At 37.0% G+C, this 25,763-nt stretch overlaps 1 protein-coding gene across 6 annotated transcripts in view; it reads right to left on the bottom strand.

Annotated features, from left to right (window-relative positions):
- Foxj3 (forkhead box J3) overlaps positions 1 to 25,763 on the bottom strand; it is a 92,579-nt gene that overhangs the window by 60,157 nt on the left and 6,659 nt on the right. For all 6 annotated transcript variants that reach the window (XM_090335081.1, XM_090335084.1, XM_090335083.1 and 3 more), the window contains exons 2-3: positions 13,020 to 13,080; positions 3,602 to 3,926 (exon numbers count right to left, since the gene is read on the bottom strand). In XM_090335081.1, the coding sequence (XP_090191207.1) occupies positions 3,602 to 3,926; positions 13,020 to 13,080 (386 nt within the window). The remainder of the gene's footprint in view (positions 1 to 3,601; positions 3,927 to 13,019; positions 13,081 to 25,763) is intronic.

Raw genomic sequence — 25,763 nt, 5'->3', positions numbered from 1 at the left:
TCCTAGCTATTCGGGAGGCTGAGATCTCAGGATCACAGTTCAAAGCCAGCCCAGGGGCTAGGAGTTTAGCCTAGTGATAGAGTGCTTGCCTAGCATACACGAAGACCAGGGTTCAATTCCTTGAAACCACATACATAGGAAAAGTCAGACGTGATGCTGTGGCTCAAGTGGTAGAGCATCTAGCCTTGAGAAAGTTCAAGGACAGTGTTCAGGCCCTGAGCTTAACCCAGGACTTGGAAAAAAAAAAAGAAAAAGAAAAAAAAAAGCCAGCCTAGCACAAAAGTCATGAGACAACAACAAAAAGAGAAAAAGCCAGAAGGGGTGTTGTGGCTCAAGGGGTAGAGCAAGCATGCCCAACTCAAGGACACCACCCAGGCCCTGGAAGTTTAAAGGCCCAGGACCAGCAGGCATGCATGCACATACAGGTGTGCAAACACATGGGAAAATTTCAGGGAAAAAAATCTAGATTATCACTTTGCTTGGAGAACTAGAAAATAGCTATTCTTTTTACATAAGAAGCACACACTTCAATTTATGTTATTTTTTCTACTATTACCTGTCTGGTACATGTAGGCATCTAAGTTTATAAGTTGATAAAACACCCACAAATTCTTACTGCCCATTCTCTATGTTTTTCTAACGCCAAACCGATTTATCTAAACCTTCAATCTCCCTCATCTACATTTTGACAGAAGACATCTTCAATGCAAAGTTTCACAATTATTATTATTTTTTTTTTGGCCAGTCCTGGGCCTTGAACTCCAGGTCTGAGCACTGTCCTTGGGCTTTCTCAAGGCTAGAGCTCTACCACTTGAGTCACAGCACCATTTTCAGCTTTTTTCTATATGTGTGGTACCAAGGACTCAAACCTAGGTCTTCATGCATGCTAAGCTAACATGCTTACCACTAGGCCAAACTCCCCGCCCCAAAGTTTCACAATTTAAGTAAATCACTACTACTTGCTTTGATGGATGCTCTGATTCTTGGGTCACATTTCATAATGTATTTCTCCACTGGAATACTGGGTTAGAGTAGACTCTCATTCAAAGGATATTATGAGCAATCATCTCTCAGTCAGTTGATTGTGAAAGAGAGAGCTCATCTTAAATTAAATTCAACAAATATTTATGTCATGTTTGCAAAATTATGAACCCTGTATACTGGTTAAGATCATAAGCATATTGATATTTCCAAATCTATCAAGTCTAGCACCAAATTTTGACTCTACCATTCTCTAGCTGAGAGATTTAACCTTTCTAAACCTCAGTTATCTTTAAAACATGAACAATGGTGATCTACTTAATGTAACTGTTGTGACAATAGTATAAAGAATTTAGAAAGTGGGGCTGTGGCTCAAGGAGTAAGGCAGTAGCCTTGAGCTGAAGAGTTCAGGGATAGCACCCAGGCCCAGAGTTCAGTCCCACGACCGACCCACCCACCAAAAAAAAGCACTTAGAACAGTGCTTGATACACTTACAGTGGAAAAAGCAGCTATCATTTGAATATTTGTGTACAGAAACCAAAACAAAAAAACACAAGATTTGTGAATAAAATTTAAAATTTAAACATACAGCTATTAATAATGAGATAAGAAAACAAAAAGTGCTGTATGCAATAGCATAGATGATATAAAAATACAATGTAGCCCCTTTCCCTTAACCTCTGATTATCTGCCATGATGCAAGGTACTTCACTGATTTATAATGTATCAGCAAATGTCTTTAATAAATTTAGTCAAATGGTAAGGCAAAGATTGAAATGAGAAGGTTCAGAAGAAATTTACAGCCTCATCTGATGAAAAACTAATAACAAATACCCTTTCTTCTCCCCACTTGGATACACATATCCAACAACCCATAACTAGATAATTTCTTTTTCTTTTCTTTTCTTTTTTTTTTGGCCAGTTCTGGGCCTTGTACTCAGGGCCTGGGCACTGTCCTTGAGCTTTCTCAAGGCTAGTGCTCTACCACTTGAGCCACAGCACCACTTCCAGCTTTTTCTGTATATGTAGTACTGAGGAATCAAAACCAGGGGTCCGTACATGCTAGGCAAGCACTCCACCACTAGGCCATGCTCCAAGCCCCATAACTAGGTAACCCACCCCCCACCCCCACCCCCCGGTCATGGAATGTGAACTCTAGGCCTGGCATTGTCCCTGAGCTCTTCGGCTCAAGGCTATCGCCCTATCCCTTGAGCCACAGCACCTCTTCCAGTTTTCTGGTGGTTAATTAAAGAGTCTCATGGACTTTAGTATCTGGGCTGGCTTTGAACCATGATCCTGAGTAGCTAGGATTATAGGTATGAGCCACCGTGTCCAGCTAACTAGATAATTTCTATGTAAGAAAATGAATAAGGAAGGCAACAGAGGGTCATGCCTGCAATCCTAACTATTCAACAAGACTTCAATTAACCAGTAAAATGTCAGTCTGACCAAATGTGGGTTTAGTTAAGTAGAGTGCCAACTGTGAACAAAAAGTTGGAGCACAAGGCCCTGAGCTTAAGCCTTTCAATCAGTATCATTGGAAGGAAGGGAGGGAGGGAGAAAAGGAGGGAGGAAAAAACATGCAGAAACTGGGCACTGATGGCTCACACCCGTAATTCTAGCTACTTCAGAAGTGGAGCTGTGATTCAAGTGGTAGAGAGCCAGCCTTGAATGAAGTAGCCAAGCAAGAGCATCAGGCCCTGAGTTCAAGTCCCAAGACTAGAAAAAGGAAAAAGTGAAAAAAGGAAGAGACAAAGAAATTAAGTTGGAGCATTTGTTATATGCCATAAATCAATAATTAATGGTATATCAAACGTCTCCTTAAAGAAGTTAGACCAGGGCCAGGAGTTTGGCCTAGTGGTAGAGTGCTTGCCTAGCATGCACAAAGACTGGGGTTCGATTCCTCAGTACCACAAACATAGAAAAAACTAGAAGTGGTGCTGTGGCTCAAATGGCAGAGTGCTAGCTTTGAGGAAAAACCCAAGGACAGTGCTCAGGCTCTTACTGAGTCCCAGGACTGGCATACACACACACACACACAAAAAGTGTAGACCAGAAGAAGTAGTGCATAATTGTAATCTCAGCACTTGGGAGGCAGAGGATAGAATAAGTCAAAGCCATTCTGATGAAATCTGAATAAAGATTAGAATTTACTCAGTAATTAACAGGATTACTTGATTACCAGTATTATACTAACATTATCTCCTAGGTTTTGATTTTAACTGTCCCCTCCCCACTTTTTGGTGGTACTGGGGATGAAATCCAAGACTATGTAAATCCTAGACAAACATTCTACAACTGAGCTACATCTCTAGCTCTTTTAGTGTTGTTAACTGTGGATTAAAATGTTAATATTAAAGGAAATAGATTAATGCATAAAGGAAATAGTCTACACTACTTCTGTGTGCCTTGCATAAATCTAAAAGCCTTAAATAATGTTTAAGTCAGGGAAGATGAAGAATATGGTTTTTTACCTTACACTATCAATTTACCTGAACTCCATATGTTGATTTCTAGTAAACTGTACCTTAAATTATATTAACTTTTATAAAGTCTTATTTTCTATAGTAAACACTATTCTCATTGTACCAGAAAAAATAATTTAAATAAAATACCTACCTTCCAACCACTGCCAGCCTCTCTATAATATGGGAAGTTATCACATATCCACTGGTAAATTTCACTTAAAGTCATTTTCTTTTTGGGTGAGCTATTAATTGCAAACGTAATGAGGCTGGCATAACTGTATGGAGGTTTCCCATCTTTGTGCTGTTGTACTTCTTCCTGGTCCAGAGTTGTATTTGGGTCAAGAAGTGCATTCTTCTTAGAAATTCCTGTTCCATGTGCATTTTGTGTAGCATCAGATTTTTGGATGGCTGCTCTCATGGTAAGCTGTGGTAACCAGTCCATGGATGTTAGGCTGCTCTCCAGTTCAGATGTCATCCTGAAGGTAAATAGACTCCTTAGTCAGTATCAAGGAAAGAACCCCTGCTTCTCAAAATAATCCAATATTCACAAATCTAGGAGTTCCAAAGTGAGGGAAAGCCTGAGTTAAATCTGGAGGAAAAAGATTGAGTGTGTTAATGACCAAATCAAATATTTAAGGGACCAACATTCCTGATATTTTTCTTAATTTTTTTCTTTCTAAAACATAATAAACTTGTTTAAAGTACTCAAAATATAGAATGATACATACATAGAAATTGCTGTTGTCAGTCTTTCTAAAAAGAATACCTGCCACTTTAACAAGGTATAGTATCATGGTATGAAAAAAATCAGTCTGCCATTCAGCTTATTTATCAAAACATAAGCCCTTAAAATTTGAAACTGTATGTCTGTGCCTTAAATTCATTCACACTTTAGGGGAGTTTTATAAACTAAGTAAAAGTGAAGGCAAAAATGAAAACAGTAAAAAGGTGAAGGAAAGAACTCAGAGAACTGAAAAATACATAGAGGAATTTGCCTCCAGGAAAGGAAAAGCTTAGCAGGTAAGGGATAGGAAGGATAAAGCAGGATTGACAAGAACAGCAGGAAATAAATAAGCTGGGAAAGCTGACCAGAATCAGGAATACAAACACAGACAGTGATGAGCAAAACAAAAGGAAAATAAGCAGTACTAGGCAGTTATTTTTCATAAACAAGTCAAGGAAGCAGCTTATAAAAACTGGGAATACAATGTATAAGACTAAAAAGCAACATTAGAAGCTCAGACCTAGGCAAAGGTACAATTTAATGTATTATCTCTAAGGTAGAAAAAATTCAGCCACTCAAAAAGAGAAGACAGTATGTGAATTAATGCACCTTCTATCTGGCAAATATCATGTAACCCTTTTATTAATTACAATAAAAAATTTTAAAAAAAGAGAAGACAAATCTTTTCAAGCTAATACATATTCTAGAAAAGCAAAAATCCTGGTCTAAGGATTGAAAATGAGAATACAGAAAGGAAAGCATGACACATAACACTGAAATTGTTAACTAGAAGGCAGAGAATACAAGCCCATCTACTCAGGTATCAAAGGAGAAATAGTGACCTGGAGCTGATGCCTCATTTCTGTAATCATAGCCACTCAGGAAAAGGCCAAGATCTGAGGATCTTGATTTTAAAGCCAGTCTTGGCAGGAAAGTCTGTGAGACTCTCATCTCCAATCAACCACCAGAAAACCAGAGCAGTACTGTGGCTCAAAGTAGTAAGCATTAGTCTTGAGCATCAAAGCTCAAGGATAGTGCCTAGACCTTGAATTCAAGCCCATAACCAACAAAAGTGGAAAAGAAGGAAAGGAGGAAAGAAGGAAGGGAGGAAGGGAGGAAGGGAAAGAGGGCAGGCAGGCCTAAAAGGACCTGGCTTATATCTGTAATTCTAACTACTGGGAAGCAGAAAGATCAGCAGTCTAAGCCAGTCCAGGCAAAAACAGAGACATCTGAAATATAACTAAAGCTACAGGATAAATGGATGGCTCAAGTCTGGCAAGTATAAAGCCCTAAGTTCAGTACTGGTACCAACAAAACAAGATACAAATAATAATAATATGGGGCCGGAAGCTTGCCTAGCATGCATGAAGACTGAGTTGACTGAGTTCGATTCCTCACTACCATACACATAGAAAAAGCCAGAAATGGTGCTATGGCTCAAATAGTAGAGCTCTAGCCTTGAGTAAGCCTAAGGACAGGCCCAGAGTTCAAGCCCCAGAACTGGCAATAAATAAATGAATGAATGAATGAATGAATGAATGAATGAATGAATGAATAAAAAAGAATTTAAAGTACCTTGGTCAAAAGAAAACTTCTTGACTGGTACAGGGACTTGATGACACAGCACTAGAAAAAGGTTCCTCCTACTCTTCAAAGACAATTATATTATTGTTGTACTTGTAATCAACTGTTCTCTGGAGCAAAATTTTAAGTACAGTATTAAAAACATGGCTCAGTTTTAAACTTTGAAACGATGGGATTTCACTTTGTTCACAATTTATTAAATTTTATATATGCTCGTTAGTGAAGCAGAAAGTGCCTCCATTTATTGGTAGTAAGGTTGTAGCTGCCGAGAGTAGTTTCCCATTAAGCAGGAAAACAAAAGATTACCATTAGATTTGGTTAGATCACTAGTAACTCTAGAAAGAAGCCTATTAGTGGAACAGTGATGACAGAAGTCCACTTGTATAAGAGAACAGATGGTGGCAAATTTTAAAACAGCATGAGAGGCTCTGATGAACCTGATTATGGAAATCGAGTTAAGAAATGTCAGGCCCTTATTACCTCACCTCATTCCAAAAGCTTCCTAGTTGGCCTCCTGGATACTTGATTTCTCACCATGCCTCCATCTCTGCTAATCACCTCAAGTTCATGTATACCACAAGAGAAATCTCTCATGTCACTATTCCAAAAACTTGCAATGTTCCCTTTCTTTTAGCATACTAAATCTAACCTCATTTTCAAATGCTTCAGTTTTTACTAATCTTTTATTCTTCTTTAAATTCCTAAAACTATAAGCATAACATGGTATTTAATATACTGCTTCATATGCAAAATTACATCATATGCCTACATTTTCTACCCTTCCAACTCCTCCCAACACACACACACACACACACACACACACACATAGAGGATAGCAACCATGCTAATACTCCTGCTAATTTAATTACCACCATCTATGATACAAGCTATATGAAGGATAACCACAATTCTATAAAGAACAGGGCCTATTTGTCAGAATGCCCTTCCCCTACTTATTCTGAGTGCCTTCTATTTTTCCTTCAAACTTCAAACCAAACAACCCCTACTACCCAAAGCCTGACAAACCTCTGCTGCTTCTGCATCCTCTTTCTCTTAATATGAAATTCTGCTCCTCTAGAAAGGTGTAAATACCTATGTCACAGGACTTGTCTATATTTAATTCTCTTTATCATGAGATGAGACTCTTAGCTCCTCAAAAGAAAGAAATTTCGTAACTAAAATAAGATGTAGTACATTTCTCCCCAAATGAGTAGCACCTGTTATAAGCCAACATGCTTGTTAGTAGGTAAAAAAACACTTTTTAAAAGCTAAAAAAAAAAAAAACAAAAAACAGGTAAAAGAGAAGATTCAATAGCATAAGGAAGGATACTGAGAATCAAAGTCCTATAAGTTGGAGGGGGAAAAAGAGTATGACTCAGGACAGACTGACAGGTAGCATTGCACAAGAATAGAAACAGTTCTACTAGAAGAGAAAAAAGAAAAGATGAAAGCAAAGATCAAAAGAATGGTACCTATAGGAGAAAGTAAGGCATGGAGAAGAACTGATGTCTGAAGTTTCTAAATCTATGATGGGATCTACTTCACTAAAAGGATCATCAATATATAGCAATCTAAAACTTACTCATGAGGGTGGGTTGCTCTAATCCCACTTTATGAAACACTATCCTTAATTCAATCCCGTATATGCTTTTTAGCTACTTATCACATTGCTTTGGACTCTCTCATCAACCTCCCTAATTCCCAAGGAGTAGTAAAGGCTTAATTGGAAAGTATTCAAGTTCCAACAAGGAAGGGGAATGGCAGAGATACATCTTCCTAAATGAGTAGACACCAAAGAAAACAAAAGGAGCAAACCTAGTAAAGGTAATGACATTGTGACCCAAATATTACTGAACTCTCCCACTCCATTCTTAATACTTGGCATTTCATCATCTACAATCTTGGCAGCAAATGAAAAATTAAGCAACTGAGAACTCTGAAGAAATCTTTGTAACTACCAGAAGCGATTTTTATAAACTTCTGATTACATCCATCACTAGGGGTCAAATATGTACTATTACAGCATCTCAGCATCCAACACCATTAGAAATAGCTAGAACAGTGGCCACTAACTGTCATCTAATATCTAGTCTTAACTTGGTTTTACAGGGTTTTGAACTACAATAAACCACCCTGGACTCTGAAAGGCAATACTCAGAAAGCTTGGGTTTTCACTTAGCTATAACAATACAAGAAACTCTCAGTTGTCTCCCTTGAGAATGGAGTATGAAAATTAGAATATATGTGGGTGTTTAGACAGCTAAGGGAGCAGACTGAGCCAGAAACAAAAAAAATCTACTACTGAATGACTTTACATTTTGTTACTAAATGATAACTATAACACATTTATTGCTCTTCTCTAGATTTACAGATCTAGATTTATTCAATTTTGTTTTGGAAAAAAAAGCTAAATGTACTGAATTTTGAGTCCTGCTTGCAGTTGCCAGGACAAAGCCAGACCAAATAATTTGTAAGCCTTAAGCCCAAGGGTCAAAGGTACTGTACTTTGAATGTAATTGTAGAAAGCAAACATTCTGTACAAGGGAATAGACAGACTCTCCTGAAGGTCTTTTTCACTTTTTTATGTATTTGTTAACATTTATGTTAAAAGTTCACTCTACTCTGAACTTAGAAACAGAAATGAGTTAATAATATAGAACCCTAAAATCTAAAACAAGTAGACTATTGACAAATTAAATTTGTTCACTGGGGAGCTTATTTTATACACACAAATGCACACAGTTGAAAGGGAAGGTAGTTGGTATTACTGAACAATGTCATCATTGTTTAGTAATTTGTCATCTTAGGATATCTTAATGTCTCAGTAAGAAAACTATGATGGATCTTTAAAGTATTCCACTGCTGGGAATATAAAACAGAGTATAAAGTATAATAAAATTTTTTCTTAACTAAATGGTTTTTTGTTGTTGTTTGTTTTTGTCAGTCATGGGCTTGACTCTGGGCCTGGGAGCTCTTCAGCATATACCACACTACCCCTGAGCCATTTTCTAGTGATTAATTGGAGATAGGAGTCTCATGTTCTTGGGGTGGGAGTTTAGCCTAGTGGTAGAGTGCTTGCCTAGAATGCTCGAAGGCCCGGGTTCGATTCCTTGGTGCCACATACATAGAAAATAAAAAAACAAGAAGTGGTGCTGTGGCTAGTGGTAGAGCTCTAGCCTTGAGAAAGCCCAAGCGCAGGACTGGCCAAAAATAAAAAAGAATTTCATATTCTTTAGTGCCTGGGCTGGCTTTGAACCGAGATCCTCAAATCTCAGCCTCCTAAGTAGCTAGGATTACAGGCATGAGTCACCAAGCCCTGCTTTTTTGTGATAGAGTATGTGTGTTTTACCAGTCCTGGGGCTTGAACCCAGGGCCTGAGCACTGTCCTGGGATTTCTCAAGGCTAGAGCTCTACCACTTGAGCCCCAGCACCACTTCTGGCTTTTTCTATATATATATGGTAGCTAAGAATGGAACCTGGGACTTTGAGTATGCTAGGCAAGCATTCTACCACTAGGCAAAACTCCTGGCCCCTCTTAATTAAATGTTCTAAGTTTAGGCTTTTGAAAGTTGTATTACAGATTGACAAATAAGTGCTCATATTCATGGTACATACAGTGTGTGGCTGTATGTCAGAAAGATAAATATTAACCTGTTTATAGAAATGAAGAAATAGGGCCGGGAGTTTGGCCTAGTGGTTAAAGTGCTTGCCTAGCATGCACGAAGACCTGGGTTCGATTCCTTGGTACCACATACATACAAAAAAGCCAGAAGTGGTGCTGAGGCTCAAGTGGTAGAACTCTAGCCTTGAGAAAGTCAAAGGACAGTGCTCAGGCCCTGAGCTTAAGCCCAGGACTGGCAAAAAAAAAAAAAAAAAAAAAGAAATGAAGAAATAGATTAGATTCAAAAGAAAAGCAACAGAGTATACCACTTAGATTCCTAAGACTTCAACAGGTCAACTTCTTCAGAAAATTCAGTCATGCTTGCAGTCTTTTTTTTGCTTGTTCTAAATGAGTGCTGGTTTCCTTTATTTGCAACTAAGCAAAGCTTGACAAAGATAAACTAATTAAATAATGCAACTTTCTGCTTTTCTATTTTTCAGTATTGTATGCTATGCACACTGTTAGTTGACTTCAGTTTCACATATGTAACTCCCCATTTTAAATCACTAATATATTTACTGTCAGAGAGAGGTGGGAGTAGGGAAGGAGAAAGACAGGGGGAGAGAGAGAGGCAGAGAGGGGGGAAAGTAAGGGAGGGAGAAGGAAAGAGAGAGGGACAGAGAGAGGGAGAAAGGGAGAGAAAGAGTTACTGGACTTTAAATTTCATCCCTTAGGACTAGGAATGTGGCTTGGTGGTAGAGTGTTTGCCACGCATGCACAAAGCCCTGGGTTCCATTCCTCAGTATCACATAAGCAGAAAAAGCTAGAAGTCGCACTGTGGCTCAAGTGCTAGAGTGCAAACCTTGAGCAAAAGAAACTTAGGGGCAGTGCCCAGGCCCTGAGTTCAAGTGCCAGGACTGCTCCCTCTGCTCTACTGCTGAGTGGAAAATGCCCAGTTTGTTTTTGTTTTTTGTTAATCTATTTTTTTGGTAGATTCTTGATTCCTCCTAGGGCAAGCACAAGAACCATATGTACTTTTTATAGGTTTCCCAACATTGCTGGGATGACAGACAGGTGACACACTGCCAAGCTTCCTTCCACTAAGGTCTGAGTATCACAGACTTTTCTGTCTGGGCTGGTCTGGAACTATACTCTCCCAATTTCAGTTTCCCATGTAGATTAAAATGGTAAGTGCATACCACTGCAACTAGCTATGACCTAAGAAAGAATCTTTTTAACTTTTCTGCCTAGTTGACATCAAGCTACAATCCTCTCAATTTCAGCATCCCAAGAAGCTAAGATTACACACATGAGCCATAATTGCCCAGCTTAGTGTAGATTTTTATTTTGTACTACTTCTGATATAGCTTTACCAGCATGGGGTTTTCTATCATTTTCCCCCATAGTCTTGAATTGATACTGTTCCCTTATACATGCTTAAATATTGTATCACCAATTAAATGTAGTATCTATCTGACAGTTCCCACTCCACCTCCCATTGACAGTATATACTAGCTGGAATCTCTATTCAAGGCCTGTACTTGCTCTAACTAAGCTGAGTTTCAGCCCCAGGATTGGCCAAAAAAAAAAAAAAATCTGGTTACTAGAAGTTCAAAGTCTACAAAATACTCTGATGCAACCAATATTAAAATCAAATTTTAAATGTAATGAAAATTAAGTAAAATAACTCCTCCTATCATACTAAGCAGAAATCATCTTTAAGTCAAATTAACTCTAGAACAGTTTTTGGAACACAGAAGTTGTAACAGTAGTATTGTTGTTTTTAAGTTCCTTTCAGAGCTTTATAGGTGTCTTTTGTTTATAGAAAAGTAGAAAATCAATGTACTACTCTATCTCCATTATAGGTTCAAAAATCCATCCATGCAAAGAAATCCTGTAAGGACATAGTTTTTCTGCTTCAGAAGTTTTTCTACTGCAGAAGAATTTTTCAAGTACCTAAAACCTAAAAAGTCAACTTCATTGTTATTTTGCTCTTGTGGCATTCCACAAAACCAGAATCAAGACTAAAGACCCTTCCACTTCACATTCATGGCTCTAGCAATTTTCAACAACTGCCTCTTGCCTCCTCCCACCCTACTCCCTTCCCCCTCCACTGCAATTTAATTCTAACTCTCTTCTAACCACCTCAAAGTTCCTCTAACATGCAGTAGTCTCCTGCTTTGGCACTTTCTGGGTTCCCTCTACCTACAATACTCACACTCCACACTATCACTTCTTCAACTCTTCATTCAAATATCACCTTTTCAGTGAAGCTTTTCAAGGCTACTGTTTAAAATAATATACACCCTGTATTTGCTACCCAATTTTAATTTCTTCTTAGCCCTATCACTATCACTAACAAGTAGTTCTACTAATTTTGTTAAATGTCCCTCAACCATAATATATACTCCATGATTACAGAATTTTTACCTATTACATTAGAACAATACCTGACAACATATTAGTGTTCAATCTGCTAAACAAATGAATGATATAGGGGGGAGGGTAATGGGGACCAAGACTTGTGAAAGGGTATCAATGTATGTGAATTAATGCACCTTCTACCTGGCAAATATCATGTAACCCTTTTATTACAATAAAAAATAAAAAAAGAAAAACCCATAAAAAAAAAAAAACAAATGAATGATATAGTTGATTGCCAACACCATATGCAACTAGTAGATGGTGCCATCAACACTTCCTATCTTAATTGAAAAGATTTCACTTAATAGATTAAGTTCAGGTTATTTTTCAAACTGTGCTCTTAGAACCACAAGTCCCTCAAAGACCATTATAAAGAGAAACAGGAAGTATAAGAAGAAAAAGTCCATATTTATTTGTTTTACCCACTTGACTTCCTGTAAGATTTGATTTCTAGAAAAGATTTGGTAATTTCAAAAGTATGAATGCAATAACTTAATTCCTACTTTTATATTTTGCTTTTTATTGTAAATAATCCAGATATTATATTTTTACATAATTCTGGAGGAACAAGTTAAAATTAGTTACAGGGGTGTTACTTAATAATATGCTTCAAAATCAACCAATATCTAATCTTTTCTAATTAAGAGAGAGAAATCAGATTAGCTGTCTAGGAAAAAAACTGTAAAATTATGTTGTTTAATATATAAGACTGTCACACTACTAAATTTACTTAAATGGAGATTAAGGGCAAAAATATCTCTAAAGAAAAATATCTTCCTATTACATCTAATTACACAACTTCACAAAACCAATCCCAATATATTTTTCACAGAAGGAAGACTTATTATACTTTTATGGAGTGAGAGGCATAAGATTGACACTTATTTTCTTTCATAAACTACTTTATTCTGAACCTTGTCATGAAATTTGCTATAAAACGACTTCACTAGTCCAATGCTTATTAACTTAATTAGTTATTAGCTTTCCACATATATTTACAATGTATTATCATCAATATCACCCCCTTTATCACTCTCTTGCCCCACACTCCAAAACAGATTCCCTGTTGTATTTTCATAGCTGCAAACAATCTATTTCAACCATATACAACCTCTCTCATTATCCTTATTAGTTCACTCCCTTCTTCCCTAGCCCATTTCTCTTTCTTCATAATCAGCATGACACATTAAATATTAGATAGTCCCATTTTTTTAAGAAAGAAAAAAGGTCACTAACCTTAATGAAGTTACAGATGGACAAGCCTGTCCATACAAACCCATCTGGCCACAAAGAGAATCTAAAAAGTAAAGAAGAATTAGTAATTAGACACTGTGAAGTAAATTAAACTATAAATTACAATATAGCTTTTATTAAAATGCTGCTCTAAACTCTTTAGCCAATTAGCCTACTCTTCTCCAAAAAACTAACTTGGAAGGTGGGTAGAACTAACTTAACATAAGACCCGAACATCAAGAATCTAGTCTTTCTTCTCTAACAAGGATTCTAGAAAACTGTGATATGAGTTTACTTGTTCTGCTAACACAAACATACTCTAGAGTAGGCTATCTCATGGGCAGGTGGGAACAAGGAGCTGTTGACAGTCAACTCATTTGGCACTTAAGAGTCATATTCTACAATATCAGTTCCACCAAAAGCAAAGGGAGAATATGAATATAGCTCAGTGCTTAAGAATTGGGAATGATGACCAGACATCAGTAGCTCATGCCTATAAATCCCAGCTATACAAGAGGCTGAGATTTGAGATCATGGTTCAAAGGCAGCCCTGGAAGGAAAATCCGTGAGACTCATATCCAACAAAAAAGGCAGAAATAGTGGTGTGGCTCAGTCACAGAGCACTGACCTTGACCACATATTCCCAAGGACAATGCCTAATCCGAGTTCAAGCCACAGAAACAGCATGAAAAATACACAAAAAATAAAAAATCAGGAGTAAAAAGAAAGTAAGTCTAGCCACAAACTGAATAAAGTAAAAGTGGAGAAAGTACAACTGAGTTAGATGATCTGGGTAGAGGCACAGACTAAGAACTCAAGAAAGAACAGGAATACTCTCATTCTATCCCCATTGCCCTATTTTATCACTTGATACAATTTTTAATTATTGCTTGCTTCTCTTCCATAAAAGGAATTTCTACTGGATACCAGTGGCTCACATCTGCAATCTTAGCTACTTAGGTGGCTGAGATCGATTGCAATTCAAAGCTACCTAGGGCAGAAGTTCATGATTCTTAACTACAATTAACCACCAGAAAACCACAGTGGTACAAAGAGTTAGAGAATTAGCCTTGAGTGAAAAGTCTCATGTAGAGCTCCCAAACCCATGACAGACAGAAGAAAAAAAAAAAAGGAAATTTCTGCTCTACTGTGTTCTGTTATAATCCCCAAATTTTGACTACAGTAGTTAACAGTCACATTTTCTCAACAAATGAATGAACTGGGCTCTTCCAGAGTGAGGGGAAAAAAAAAAAAAACAACACTAAAAAGATCTCTGACACCAGGTACCAGAGGCTCATGCCTGTAATCCTAGCTACTTAGGAGGCTGAGATCTGAGGATCACAGTTCAAAGCCAGCCCAGGCACAAAAGTCTGTCAGACCCTTATTTCCAATTAACCACCAGAAAACTGGAAGTGGTGCTGTGGCTTAAGTGGTAGAGCAGTAGCCTTGAGATGAAGATCTAGGGACAGCACCCAGGCCCTGAGCTCAAGCCCATAACCAAAAAAAACCCCCAACAACTCTCTGAAAGCACCAGCTCTTTACTTAATACTTTCTCTCTTTCCCCATGTAGTTTAAGACCAATCTGCAAAAGAACAAGCTATATATCCAAAATATATAGTCTTCAACAGCTACAGCTACAAAGGAGAAACACGACTGTCTAAGGAATATTACTCATTATGAAAACACAAATCAAAACCACAATGAGATACTTTATACCTACAATAATAAGAGTAATCAAAAAGATAACTAGTGCTGTAAAGAAACTAACTGCCACATTCTGTCACTGGTGGAAATGTAGACTGGAACAGCCTCTTTAGAAAAGTTTATCAAAAAGTTAAAGACAGTTACATTACAAACCATTAATTCCATTCGTAGGATAAAATGAAAATATGAATAAACAGAAAAACCGAGAAAAAAATGTCCATTCAAGAAATATATCTAACAGCCAGAAAGTAGAAACAACCCAAATAACCAGCAACTGATGAATGGATAAGTAAAATGTATTATTTCCATGCAACTGCATGTTTTAGAAATAAAAAGATGGTATATGTTTCATATACAACCCTTAAAAACTTTATGCTAAGTAAAATAAATCAGTTACAAAAGGCTACACATTGTATGATTTCATGTATTTCAAATAACTACAATAAGTAAAGTCATATCAGTAGAAACTGTACATAAGATAGCTGGATTAAATTAGATGAGTTACTTTCTTAGGCTATCAGGAAGAGGAAATAAAAGAAGAACAGGGATTGATGTCTAGCTGGTAGTTTATTTTACAGAGTGAAGGAAAATGTTCTAAAATTAGACAATAGAGATACATGCAAAACCTCTGAATACACTAAAAAGTAATGAATTTCATATTCTTAAACAGGCAAACTGAACAATACATGAACTATAATCTTAACAAAGCTGTGAGAGGAGAAAATTCAGAATATCACATACAAATGGTCTTTTCTGTCAAGTTTCTGCTTCTTCCCTCTACAGTGCTACCATCTACTTCCAAATGCCAAACTTAGAATAGGAAATGGAGAGTAAAAATAATGACTTCACCAGAAAGCAACTCTACCGATGGCAATTATTTTCAATCAATAACTCCTTGAGCTCATTCAGGAGAATTGACTTTCTGGTTATCTTCACTATTTCTAAAGCATACTGCTTATGCACTGAATCTGTCTAGCGAAGATGTAAAATGCAACTTAAAAGATGCTTTAGGTAGGCCCTGTGAATTGGCTAATTTTGGATCTGCGTCCTTTGATCTGAGCTAGTCTCTGCTTTAGTCCCCTCTTTGCAATCACTTGTTTGCAGAAGAGAAAATTCAGTAATAACCTTCTGTGGAAAGCAAACTGCCCTAAAACAAGCAATGTCTTATTGTCTTAAAGCAAACAGCCAAAAACTCAGGAGACCACCTGTTCCTGTTCTGTTCTAAGAATAAAGTGGTAATGTCTCTGGAATTCCTCCTAGGACAGAGTAAGCTAATGGTCAACCAAGCCATACCTGTAACTTGCAACTGTTTAACTATATATACCTTTCTCACACACTTACCCTTCCCCTGCCCCAGCCCCTAATTCTCTCTATTTAACATGAAACCATCTGTACCTCTGAAGATGGCTTGAAGATGTACTGAAGTGCTGTTTTCTCATGGCTATCACGCAGCCAATGTCCTTTCTCAGCCCTTCACCACGCTTCTTTATTTGGCATATGAGGACAATTGGCTAAACCTAACCTGGGACTCCTGGACTTTGGGTTTGGGGGTCTGAAAACAGTTCCAGAGATACACGTATGGCTCAGAAAAGATTCAGGGGCCAGGGGTTTGGCCTAGTGGTAAGAGTGCTTGGCTAGCATACACGATGACCTGGGATCAATTCCTTGGTACCACATACATAGAAAAAGCCAGAAATGATGCTGTGGCTCAAGTGGTGTGCTCAGGGCCTGAGTTCAAGCACCCAGACTGGCAAAGAGAGAGAGGGGAGAACACACGAGAGCATGAGAGAGGAAAGATTCAGATGCCTGAAAAAAATCACTCCATTACTACCAGCAAATCAACTACTTGGGGTCAAACAAGACCAGGAAAAAAGCAAATATTCATTTCTATTTTTTTTTTTTTTGGTCAATCGTGAAGCTTGAACCCTTCTTTTTTTTAGGGGGGGGTGGGGCAGTCATTTCTACTCTTTAACACTAAAAGCAGAAAGTCCAAGACTCAACTCCTTTCTCTCCATAGTTTAAAACCAGTCTCAACCAAACAGGTAACATACAAGGGAAAGAAGAGTTTTCTGGCCAAACATCACAAAAGTGTAACTTCTTCCAAACCTTAAAACTTACTTCCTGAAATTTATGTGAACAGATCACAGGCCACTCTCTTCAAACCAAATCATAACCCAGGCTAGTAACACGAGATCCTATATCTGGGTCTGTTATGAACTTACTGGATAATTCTGAAACTTCAGTCTCTCTACTTTGCTGAATAAACCACAATATTCATTCCTAAAATTAAGTCATGTGGCCTAATAAAAAAACAATTTACAGATTTTTGTGGAAAACCTAAGCGTATGAAATAAATCATATTGTATAAGTCACCTTTATTGAATAAGTGTTAAGTATTAAAAATCCACCAAGATTATCCAATCCAAAAATGTTGAATTCTTCCATAAAAAACAACTCTTAAAGGTATTCACTAAACGAAGATATATAATATCAGCTTTCAAAGGGCTGAAGGGTTTTGAGGCTTTAAATCTGAGCTCAGTTATATTTAGAAAACCAAGATGTCACTTCACTGGATCTTGTATCTTTATCTTGGACATTTGATTCATGTGCTTTGCCTGTATAATTCAAAGCAAGAGATCTATAATAACCCTGAAAAATAAATGAACCTACTAGAACGCACTGGATGTCAGAGGAATAACATGCCACATCTTACAACGGAAAAAAAAAATCAGAAGCTACAAGAGTTAATAAAAACTATCTGCACCCAGTCAAATCTAAAAAAACAACGCTGGCTTCATAAAGATTTCTATCTCATTTCTAGAAATCCTGATTTAGGAATCTAGGATGAAACTCAATAACTCTTGTAACCAAAAGCTATCATACATGATCTTGATACACAGGATAATTCAGAAAAATATTGGTTTAGGACAAGGACTACAGGAAGGATTGATACCACTATGTCAGACAAGGACTACAGGAAGGATTGATATAACTATGTACTATTTAACCACAACCAAAAAGAAGTAGACTGCCAATTGTGATAGGGAACTGGTAACATTCAAATCATGTCATCCTTGATTCAGACCACTGAGTAGATGATTGTTAAGGAGTAAGAAGAAATGAGATCTGGATTAAAAGTAGAAGCCCTGGATGACTCAGGGAGGGTAGTAAGAACATGTCTGCTATATCAAGCAGGATTCTGCAGATGTATTTATAAAGTTTCCAGTATCACATAGAAAACATAATTTCTGCTTTCATGATGTTTATAATTGTTGAAGAAAAAAAAAGATACATGACAATATAAACCTGAGTTTAGTTCCATTTGAGAAGGATAAGAGCTAGTAGGAACATTAACTGAAAGGCCAACAATAATTTGCATCATTCAAGAGAGAATTTAATTGTCGTATCTGATCAAGGAAGGGTTAAAGGTGATATATGAAAAGAATTCCCTGGCAGCACTCTCCAGGGAAAAACCGGGAGGCTACTATAACCAAGACACAGCCCACTGGAAAGCAAACTAACTATTCTGCATTTTTTCAGTGTGCATCTGTTCCTACCACCAGAATACTGGTTCCTATATTATCCTGGTGAACCCATACATGTCAAGTTAACTTTTATACCCCTTACAATGTCTAGCATGCTGTATACAAACTATTCCTAAATGTTTGCAGCACTGATACAAAAGAAGAAAAAAACCTGACTCACATTTCAAAAGGAAGAGTAACAGAATTTGATACAGATAAAAATATAGGGGCCAGAGGTGATTTAAAAGAAAAAAAAAAAGGTCAAATCATGCCAAAAAGGAAGAGGGTAACTGTGTTTAGAGCAAAAGAGAACAAGAAACAACTAAACAGAATGTAGACTTTGTCTGGATCTTCATTCAATTAAAAACCAACTGTAACCAAGCATTTTTAGACAATCAGAAATTTGAGTATGAACTAGATATCATATGGCATCAAAGAAATAGTGTCAGTTTTGGTAAGATAAAATGATGGTAAGTATCTGTGTAAGAAAACATTTTTGGCAGGGAATGTAGCTTGGTAGTGAAATGTTTGTATAGCAGGTATGATATCCTGAGAATTCGATTCCTCAGTACCACATAAACAGAAAAGGCTGGAAGTGATACTGTGGCCCAAGTGGTAGAGTGTTAGCTTTGAGCAAAAGCAGCTCAGGGACAATGAGTGACCAGGTCTTGAATTCAAGTACCAGCACTGGCAAAAAAAAAAAAAAAAAAAGTGTGTGTGTGTGTGTGTGTGTGTGTTTAATCTTTTAGAGATGCATACTGATGCACAGGTATAAAAAGTGTCTACATTTTTAAGCCCTTCAGCATTTTAAAAAGGATAAAGACATTTGAGCCCTTGTGGACAATATCTTTAACTGTTGAACCTCAATAACAAAGATTCACTATATTTTATATATTTGTGAGTATACTCAACAAGACAGTTGAGCAATAATTTTTGAGTGCCATTTGCTTGACTCTAGCACTGTACATTTAACTTTTTCTTTTCTTTCTTAAATTTTAGGAAGCTAAGAATAATAGTACTCAGAAAACACTCTATACTCATCAGAAGAAAATGGGCATTCATATGTCAGCTCTACTAATAGGAAATCTCTCTGAATCTACTCAAAGAACTTTTTGTAAATTAATATTAAGAATTGAATATGAGCAAAGGTAGTGACTCAACTGCTAAAAAGGAAGAAAATAAAATCTTAAGCTTCATTAGAATAGTATTCAGATCAAGGAAAGTTAAGAGCACCATGTACTCTCGGTAGTTAACACTGGAGTACTGTGCTATGTTTTTTAAGCAGGACATGAAGAACACTTAAAAGCTACAATGCTTGCAGGGAGGGATACAAACTATTAAGGAGTGCAGAAATCAAATGTTAAGTGTAGAATGATTGAAGAAACTGGGTGTGGTTAGCTTGAAGAAAACATTTTCCAGCCTTCCATCTCACTTCTACCATATAGACCTGGTGTATTATTTTCCAAGGGATTTCAAGAGCTGTTAGTGGCCAATCAAAGTGAGATAAACACTTTGTATTTCTCTACAACTTAACCTTTGTAAATGTCTAAGAAAAGGACTTTCAGAATTTTCCCAGATTGGACAATTCATTGACTCATTCACAAATATTTACTGAACTCAATTATTTGCCAAACATTCCTACAGATCCTGAGGCTACAACAATGAACATTTTTAACAGCCCAGTTTGGGAATCAGCCAATCAATCTCTCTTCTAGATACACTCATTTCTCAGCAAACTTGTGATTTTACCTGCATCCATTCTTTGTGAACAGTCTATGCCTCTTAAGGACTTTCAGACCAACCTCAATGTCGTGAACATCTTGTATGCACACCAAAAAAAAATTTTAGTGCTAAAAGAATAATCACAGGGGGGTGGTGGGGGGGAGGGTAAAGGGTACCAAGTCATGTGAAAGGGTATCAATGTATGTGAATTAATGCACCTTCTATATGGCAAATATCATGTAACCCTTTTATTAATTACAATAAAAAAATATAAAAAAAAGAATAATCACAGTTAAATACCTGGCAAGATATCTGTGAAAAACAACAGACTAGCACTCTACTATTTCAAGGGGAAGAACAAGGAAAAAAGTTGTTAGCAAATTTTGCCTCAGTCAACAAGAAATGGGCTACTTTTCAATTACTAGTGACTACAGGTGTAAAAGTAGCCAAATGACTATACATCAAATCTTTTAGTGGGATACGAGAGCCTGAATGATAACTTTTAAGATTCTGGGGACAACTATATCTACTATATAGATAGACAGAGAGATAGATATAATTAGGCTAAACAAGCTATTTGTAGCAACTCTGAAATCCTTTAAATTACTATAAAACATGAAATGCCTTTCATTTATTAACATAATGAACATATATCAATGCCTACCATGTGTCCCACAAAGTGCTAAGCACAGTCCAACACTGCAAAACATTTCTGTTGTTTATATTATCTAGTGACATCGTAGCCATATTCCACAAAGACGAAATAAAAACATTTCTCAGAATATGCCCCCTTATTAAGAAAGCAAGCTGGGGGAAGGGGAGTAGGGGATCCTCTCTGGAAATCTTGTAAAATAATCAATAGTTTCTTTTTTTTTTCTTTTGTTTTTGAAATAGTGACTCATGTAGCTCAGGCTGGCCTGGGATTAGACATCCTACTTCCTCCACCGACCAGGTAAGGCTTCTTAATTATTCTCCCAAAGCAAACCTGATATAAATTAAGTATAATGGCACATGACTGTTAAGTTCAGCACACAAGGCTAAGGCAAGAGGACTGAGTTTCAGGCCAGCCAGGAGTACTTAGTGAGACCCTATCTCTAAAAAAAGAAAAAAAAGAAAGAAAGAAAAAAGAAAGAAAGAAATGCTCCTTAAAGGCATTCTTTACCAGAGTAGAGAACATTTTTTTTTTACTGCCAAAGGCCATTTAGATATTTATAATGTTTGAGAGCCTGGATTTATTGAATTTTGCTTTGAAAAAAAGCTCCCACACTTATCAAATTTTGAGTGCCACCTGCAGATTACTTGTCAGACCCAAAACAAATGATTTCATGAGCCTTATATGCCCCGAGGGCCAGACATTCCACATTCATGCTCAGATCAATGATTCCCAATATTTTACAATCAAAGAATTCATCATGAAACGATAAACTATTCTTAAAAATCATCCATCCACATCCCCAAAGCATTACATTCTTCAAACAAGCAAGCTAGTCATTCTATCTAAAGCTAATCATTCTGGTTAAAAACTAGTAAATAAAAGTCATAGAATATCTCCATACAGCAACCTACACAACTTTTATTTATGATGTCTCTCTCACTAAAAGCTGTAGTCTTAGCTGTCAAGAACCTCCTTTTTATTTATGTCCCTAGTGCTGGGTCATAGGGGAGCTCTATGTTTAGTCTTTTGAGAAACTGCCATACTGCTTTCCATAGTGGTTGAACGAGTTTGCACTCCCACCAACAAGGATTACCTACTTTTTTTTTTCTTTTTGCCAGTCCTGGGCTTGAGCTCAGAGCCTGAGCACTGTCCTTGGACTTTCTCAAGGCTAGAGCTCTACCACTTGAGTCTCAGCACCACTTCCGACTTTTTTCTATGTATGTGGTACCAAGGAATCTAACCCTGGTCTTCATGCATGCTAGGCAAGCACTCTACCACTAGGCCAAACTCCCAGCCCTGTCCCCAGTATTTTAGTATAGTACTCTGAATATAACAGAGCAAATAAACAAACAAGTGAGAGAATGAATCCAACTTCCTGAATTAAAAGCAATACCTTAAAAAAAAAAAAAAAGCACAATTTAGTTCTCATTAGAATCCTGCCAGAGAACAGGCGCTGACATACTGATCCTTAAGTCTAGTTTTCATTAGAAACTAGTGATATGTTTATTTGTTGGTAATTAATTACCGTAAAGAAATCAGTCATTTGCTTCTGAGGGACTAAAATTTATTTCCTGAAATGAGAAAATTCTAGTGCAAAGAAACTCATGTCCAAAAGGTTATAATAAAAAACTTAAACTCATTTATCTACAAAACTGCTCAAAAGCAACACTTTTGACAGTACCAACTGACTGTCTAAGCTACTCTTTAAAGGTCATAAGATTCATTTTTCTAAATTGTTATTTTAAAACTTAAAAACCATGTTTTATTTTCCTGAATATAAAAAATGAATTATGCTCACTTTGAAGACAGATTCAAGAAAAAACAAATTCCTATTGTTAAGCTTTTCTCCCAGTCTTTTGTCCTATTCATCTAAATTTCCTAATATACTGTCAACCTTCCTACCCATCAGGCAAAAGACCCAGACTCTGGCATTATTCCAGACACCTTCACTAGAACCATGCTCCAAATATAATTTTTCAATGTAGAAATTTCATGAACACATACTTCCATAAAATAAGATCAAACCTGTTATTTAGCAATTTAAATTTTAATATTTAAAAATTCCATTCAAATTCCTTCCCATTCTTATATCTAGATTGATAGAGAATGCACTTTCAAGTAAAAATGTTTCCAACAACAAGAAACAGACCTAAATTTAACCAAAGTTGTCCCCACTAGTCTTATGACTCTTAAGTTTGATATTATCCTAAGATATACTCTGCTCTAAGTAATCTGGGGTTTTTTGAGATCTCTATAGCTTTTCATTTTTCACCTCAAAAGTTTAAAGTCTGTCCTTAATTAAAACTTGGTCAGTTGTCTACTTTAAAAAAGTAGAGTCAGGAGCCTGGCCTAGTGATAGAGTGCTTGCCTAGTATGCATGAAGCCCTGGGTTCGATTCCTTGGTACCACATACACAAAAACAGCTGAAAGTGGTGCTGTGGCTCAAGTGGTAGAGTGCTAGTCTTGAGAAAGCCAAAGGACAGTGCCCAAACCCTGAGTTCAAGCATCAGTAAATCATACATTTACTTCACACTTTACATATCTAACCTGTACACAGTATCAAAGATCCACAAGCACAACAGCAGCAGCCATATGATAGTCTGATCCTCCTTCAATCAGAAGGGCCAACCTACTAGTGACTGCTGTGATATAATTAACCCAAATTCTATAGTCAGGCCACAGAAAACCTTTAATGTTTCGCTGTTGTTATTTGTGGTACTGGGATTGACACCCCCAGGCCTTGTGCTTGCTATGAAAGTGCTCTACAACTTGAGTCATGGTTTTTTAGTTTGGGTGTTTTTTGTTGTTGTTTTTGCTGGTTCTGAAGCTGAAATGTAGTTTACTGGAGATAAGTATCTCATGGACTTTCCATCCTGGGCTGGCTTTGAACTGTGATCCTCAGATCTCAGGCCCCTGAGTAGCTAGGATTACAGACATGAGCCATCAACATCCAGCCATTTGTTACTTTGTTTTTGAGAAATCATCTCACCAGCTTTCAGGTGGCCTCAAACTTGTGATCACTTTCTCTCTGCTTCCTATATAGCTGTGGTTAAAGGTACGTGCCATCATACCAGGCTTTTATTTTTAATAATGTACCAAACACTTATCAGCCAAAATCTAGAATCTCAACTATTATCTATTACTGCCATATTTCACACTCCCTGCACACCCATCTCTCTGTAAGCAAAAAGATTTTTTTTTTTTTTGGTCAGTCTGGGGCCTACTCAGGACCTGAGTACTGTCCCTGAGATACCTTACGCAAAAAGATTTTGAAAGTGTTATATTAGTTGAGTTCTAGCAGTCTTACCCCTAATCCATTTTCTCACAAATCTCACAGTAACTACTATAAATTAATCCTATTAATGGTTTCAATGTAAAGTCAGATCTCTGGTTTAGGAAAACATTTCTAACTTTTGAGGTTTTCAACAAGATTACACTGGCATTGAACTCTTCCAAATAATCAAAACTGTCTGATTTCCTTGATTGCACAATCGTCTGAGTAGGACCGTCTAGCAGAACTCAGTTAGAGCTTTTGCCTTTGCATTCCAGGTGAAAAGTTTAGCTGAAAGTTGATTGAAAGTCTCTTTCACACACAGAGTGGGTCATCACAGTACAGATGCCTAATTTTTCAATGGAATCCATGACACTCTCTGTGATTTGAAGTTAATAAGAAACAAAGTTAACATAAGCATTTTTGGGAAGATACTAACAATTCTATTAAGTTTATGTCCTAAGAACAATTCTTACTGCCCTCTGTAAGTTTGAATTGATCCAACCACTGAAAGTGGGAAATAAGGCAAACAGTGCATGTAGGCAAACAGTTAATGAATGCCTAAAGTCACTTTAGATTTAGAGTAAGATCCATTCATTGTCTGTCCATCAGTCAGTACTGGGGTTTAAAGTCAAGACCTTCAACCACATGAGCCACATCTCCAGTTCTAGATTTACAGAATAATCTTATAGCAACCAAAGTGATCTAAAAACTAGGTTTATTAATGGTGTCAAAGTAGGAGTTCTTATTAAATAGGGTCTTAATTATCACATACTTCACATTCGTATTTACCCAACATTTTATCTTCTTACAGTATTAAAGCTCCATACCATGAGTCATTTGTTTTAATTGCTTTGGGCTTATCCTACAGAAGAGTATTAATTAGTTTGAGAGACACATTTTCAGATTATCAGTCAATATGCATATCAAACAGAGTATCAGCCAAAGGTACCTAAGACAAAAGGTTACTTAAAATACAAAAAAAAATACCATTGTTATAAATACAATACAACATCTGGTTCCATGTAAAAAGCTATTTCCATATCACAACAGATGGCCCACAGTAATAATGCTTTGCTGATCTGGTTATAACAAATTCTATTAAATCAAAAATCCTGTACAACAGATGTCTTTCCCAATTTCAGTGTAAGTCAATCTCTTTAACCAAAATACTGTGCTTTCATTCTTATTGTGCACTGAAATCCAGTTATGCCAATTCAGGTGGTGTACACTTTGTGGACAATTACAAAATACCACTGTGATGTGTGCTGAGTTTTAGAGTAGATGGGGAAAACAATACCTCCCTATAGGACTAAAAAGCTAGCTGTTTGGAATGGAATAGAAAACTTTACAGTTAAAGAAAGCTTCAGCTTTCTCAAACTAAGCTTTCTGAATAGCACCAGTGTGAAAAACGAAATGAGAAACAAGGCCAACAGTGAGAAGGCAGTGAAAAAAAATGTCATTCTGAGATGAGAGGCTATAGCAGGGACCCACCCAAAATTTTAAAAAAAAGTGTACAAAAGTTCAAACAGGGCCGGGAGTTTGGCCTAGTGGTAGAGGGCTTGCCTAGCATGCACGAAGACCCGGGTTCAATTCCTTGGTATCACATACTTAGGAAAAGCCAGAAGTGGTGCTGAGCCTCAAGTTGTAGAGTTCTAGCCTTGAGAAAAATCCAAGGACAGTGCTCAGGCCCTGAGCTCAAGCCCAGGATTGGCTAAAAAAAAAAAAAAAAAAAAAGTTCAAACAATATTTATCTTTATCTTTGTATACTGGTGCTAGGTCTATATTTAAAAAGAAATACAGAAGCCAGGTGTAGTGTCTCATGCCTGTAATTCTAGCTAGTCAGGAGGCTGAGATTTAAGCCAGCCCAA

This window comes from Megascapheus bottae, chromosome 6 (assembly GCF_031878675.1).
Source record: "Megascapheus bottae isolate mThoBot1 chromosome 6, mThoBot2.hap1, whole genome shotgun sequence".
In the NCBI taxonomy this organism is placed as follows: domain Eukaryota; kingdom Metazoa; phylum Chordata; class Mammalia; order Rodentia; family Geomyidae; genus Megascapheus; species Megascapheus bottae.
The sequence above is the reverse complement of the archived record's forward strand: the minus strand, read 5'-3'. Positions and strand labels throughout refer to the sequence as shown.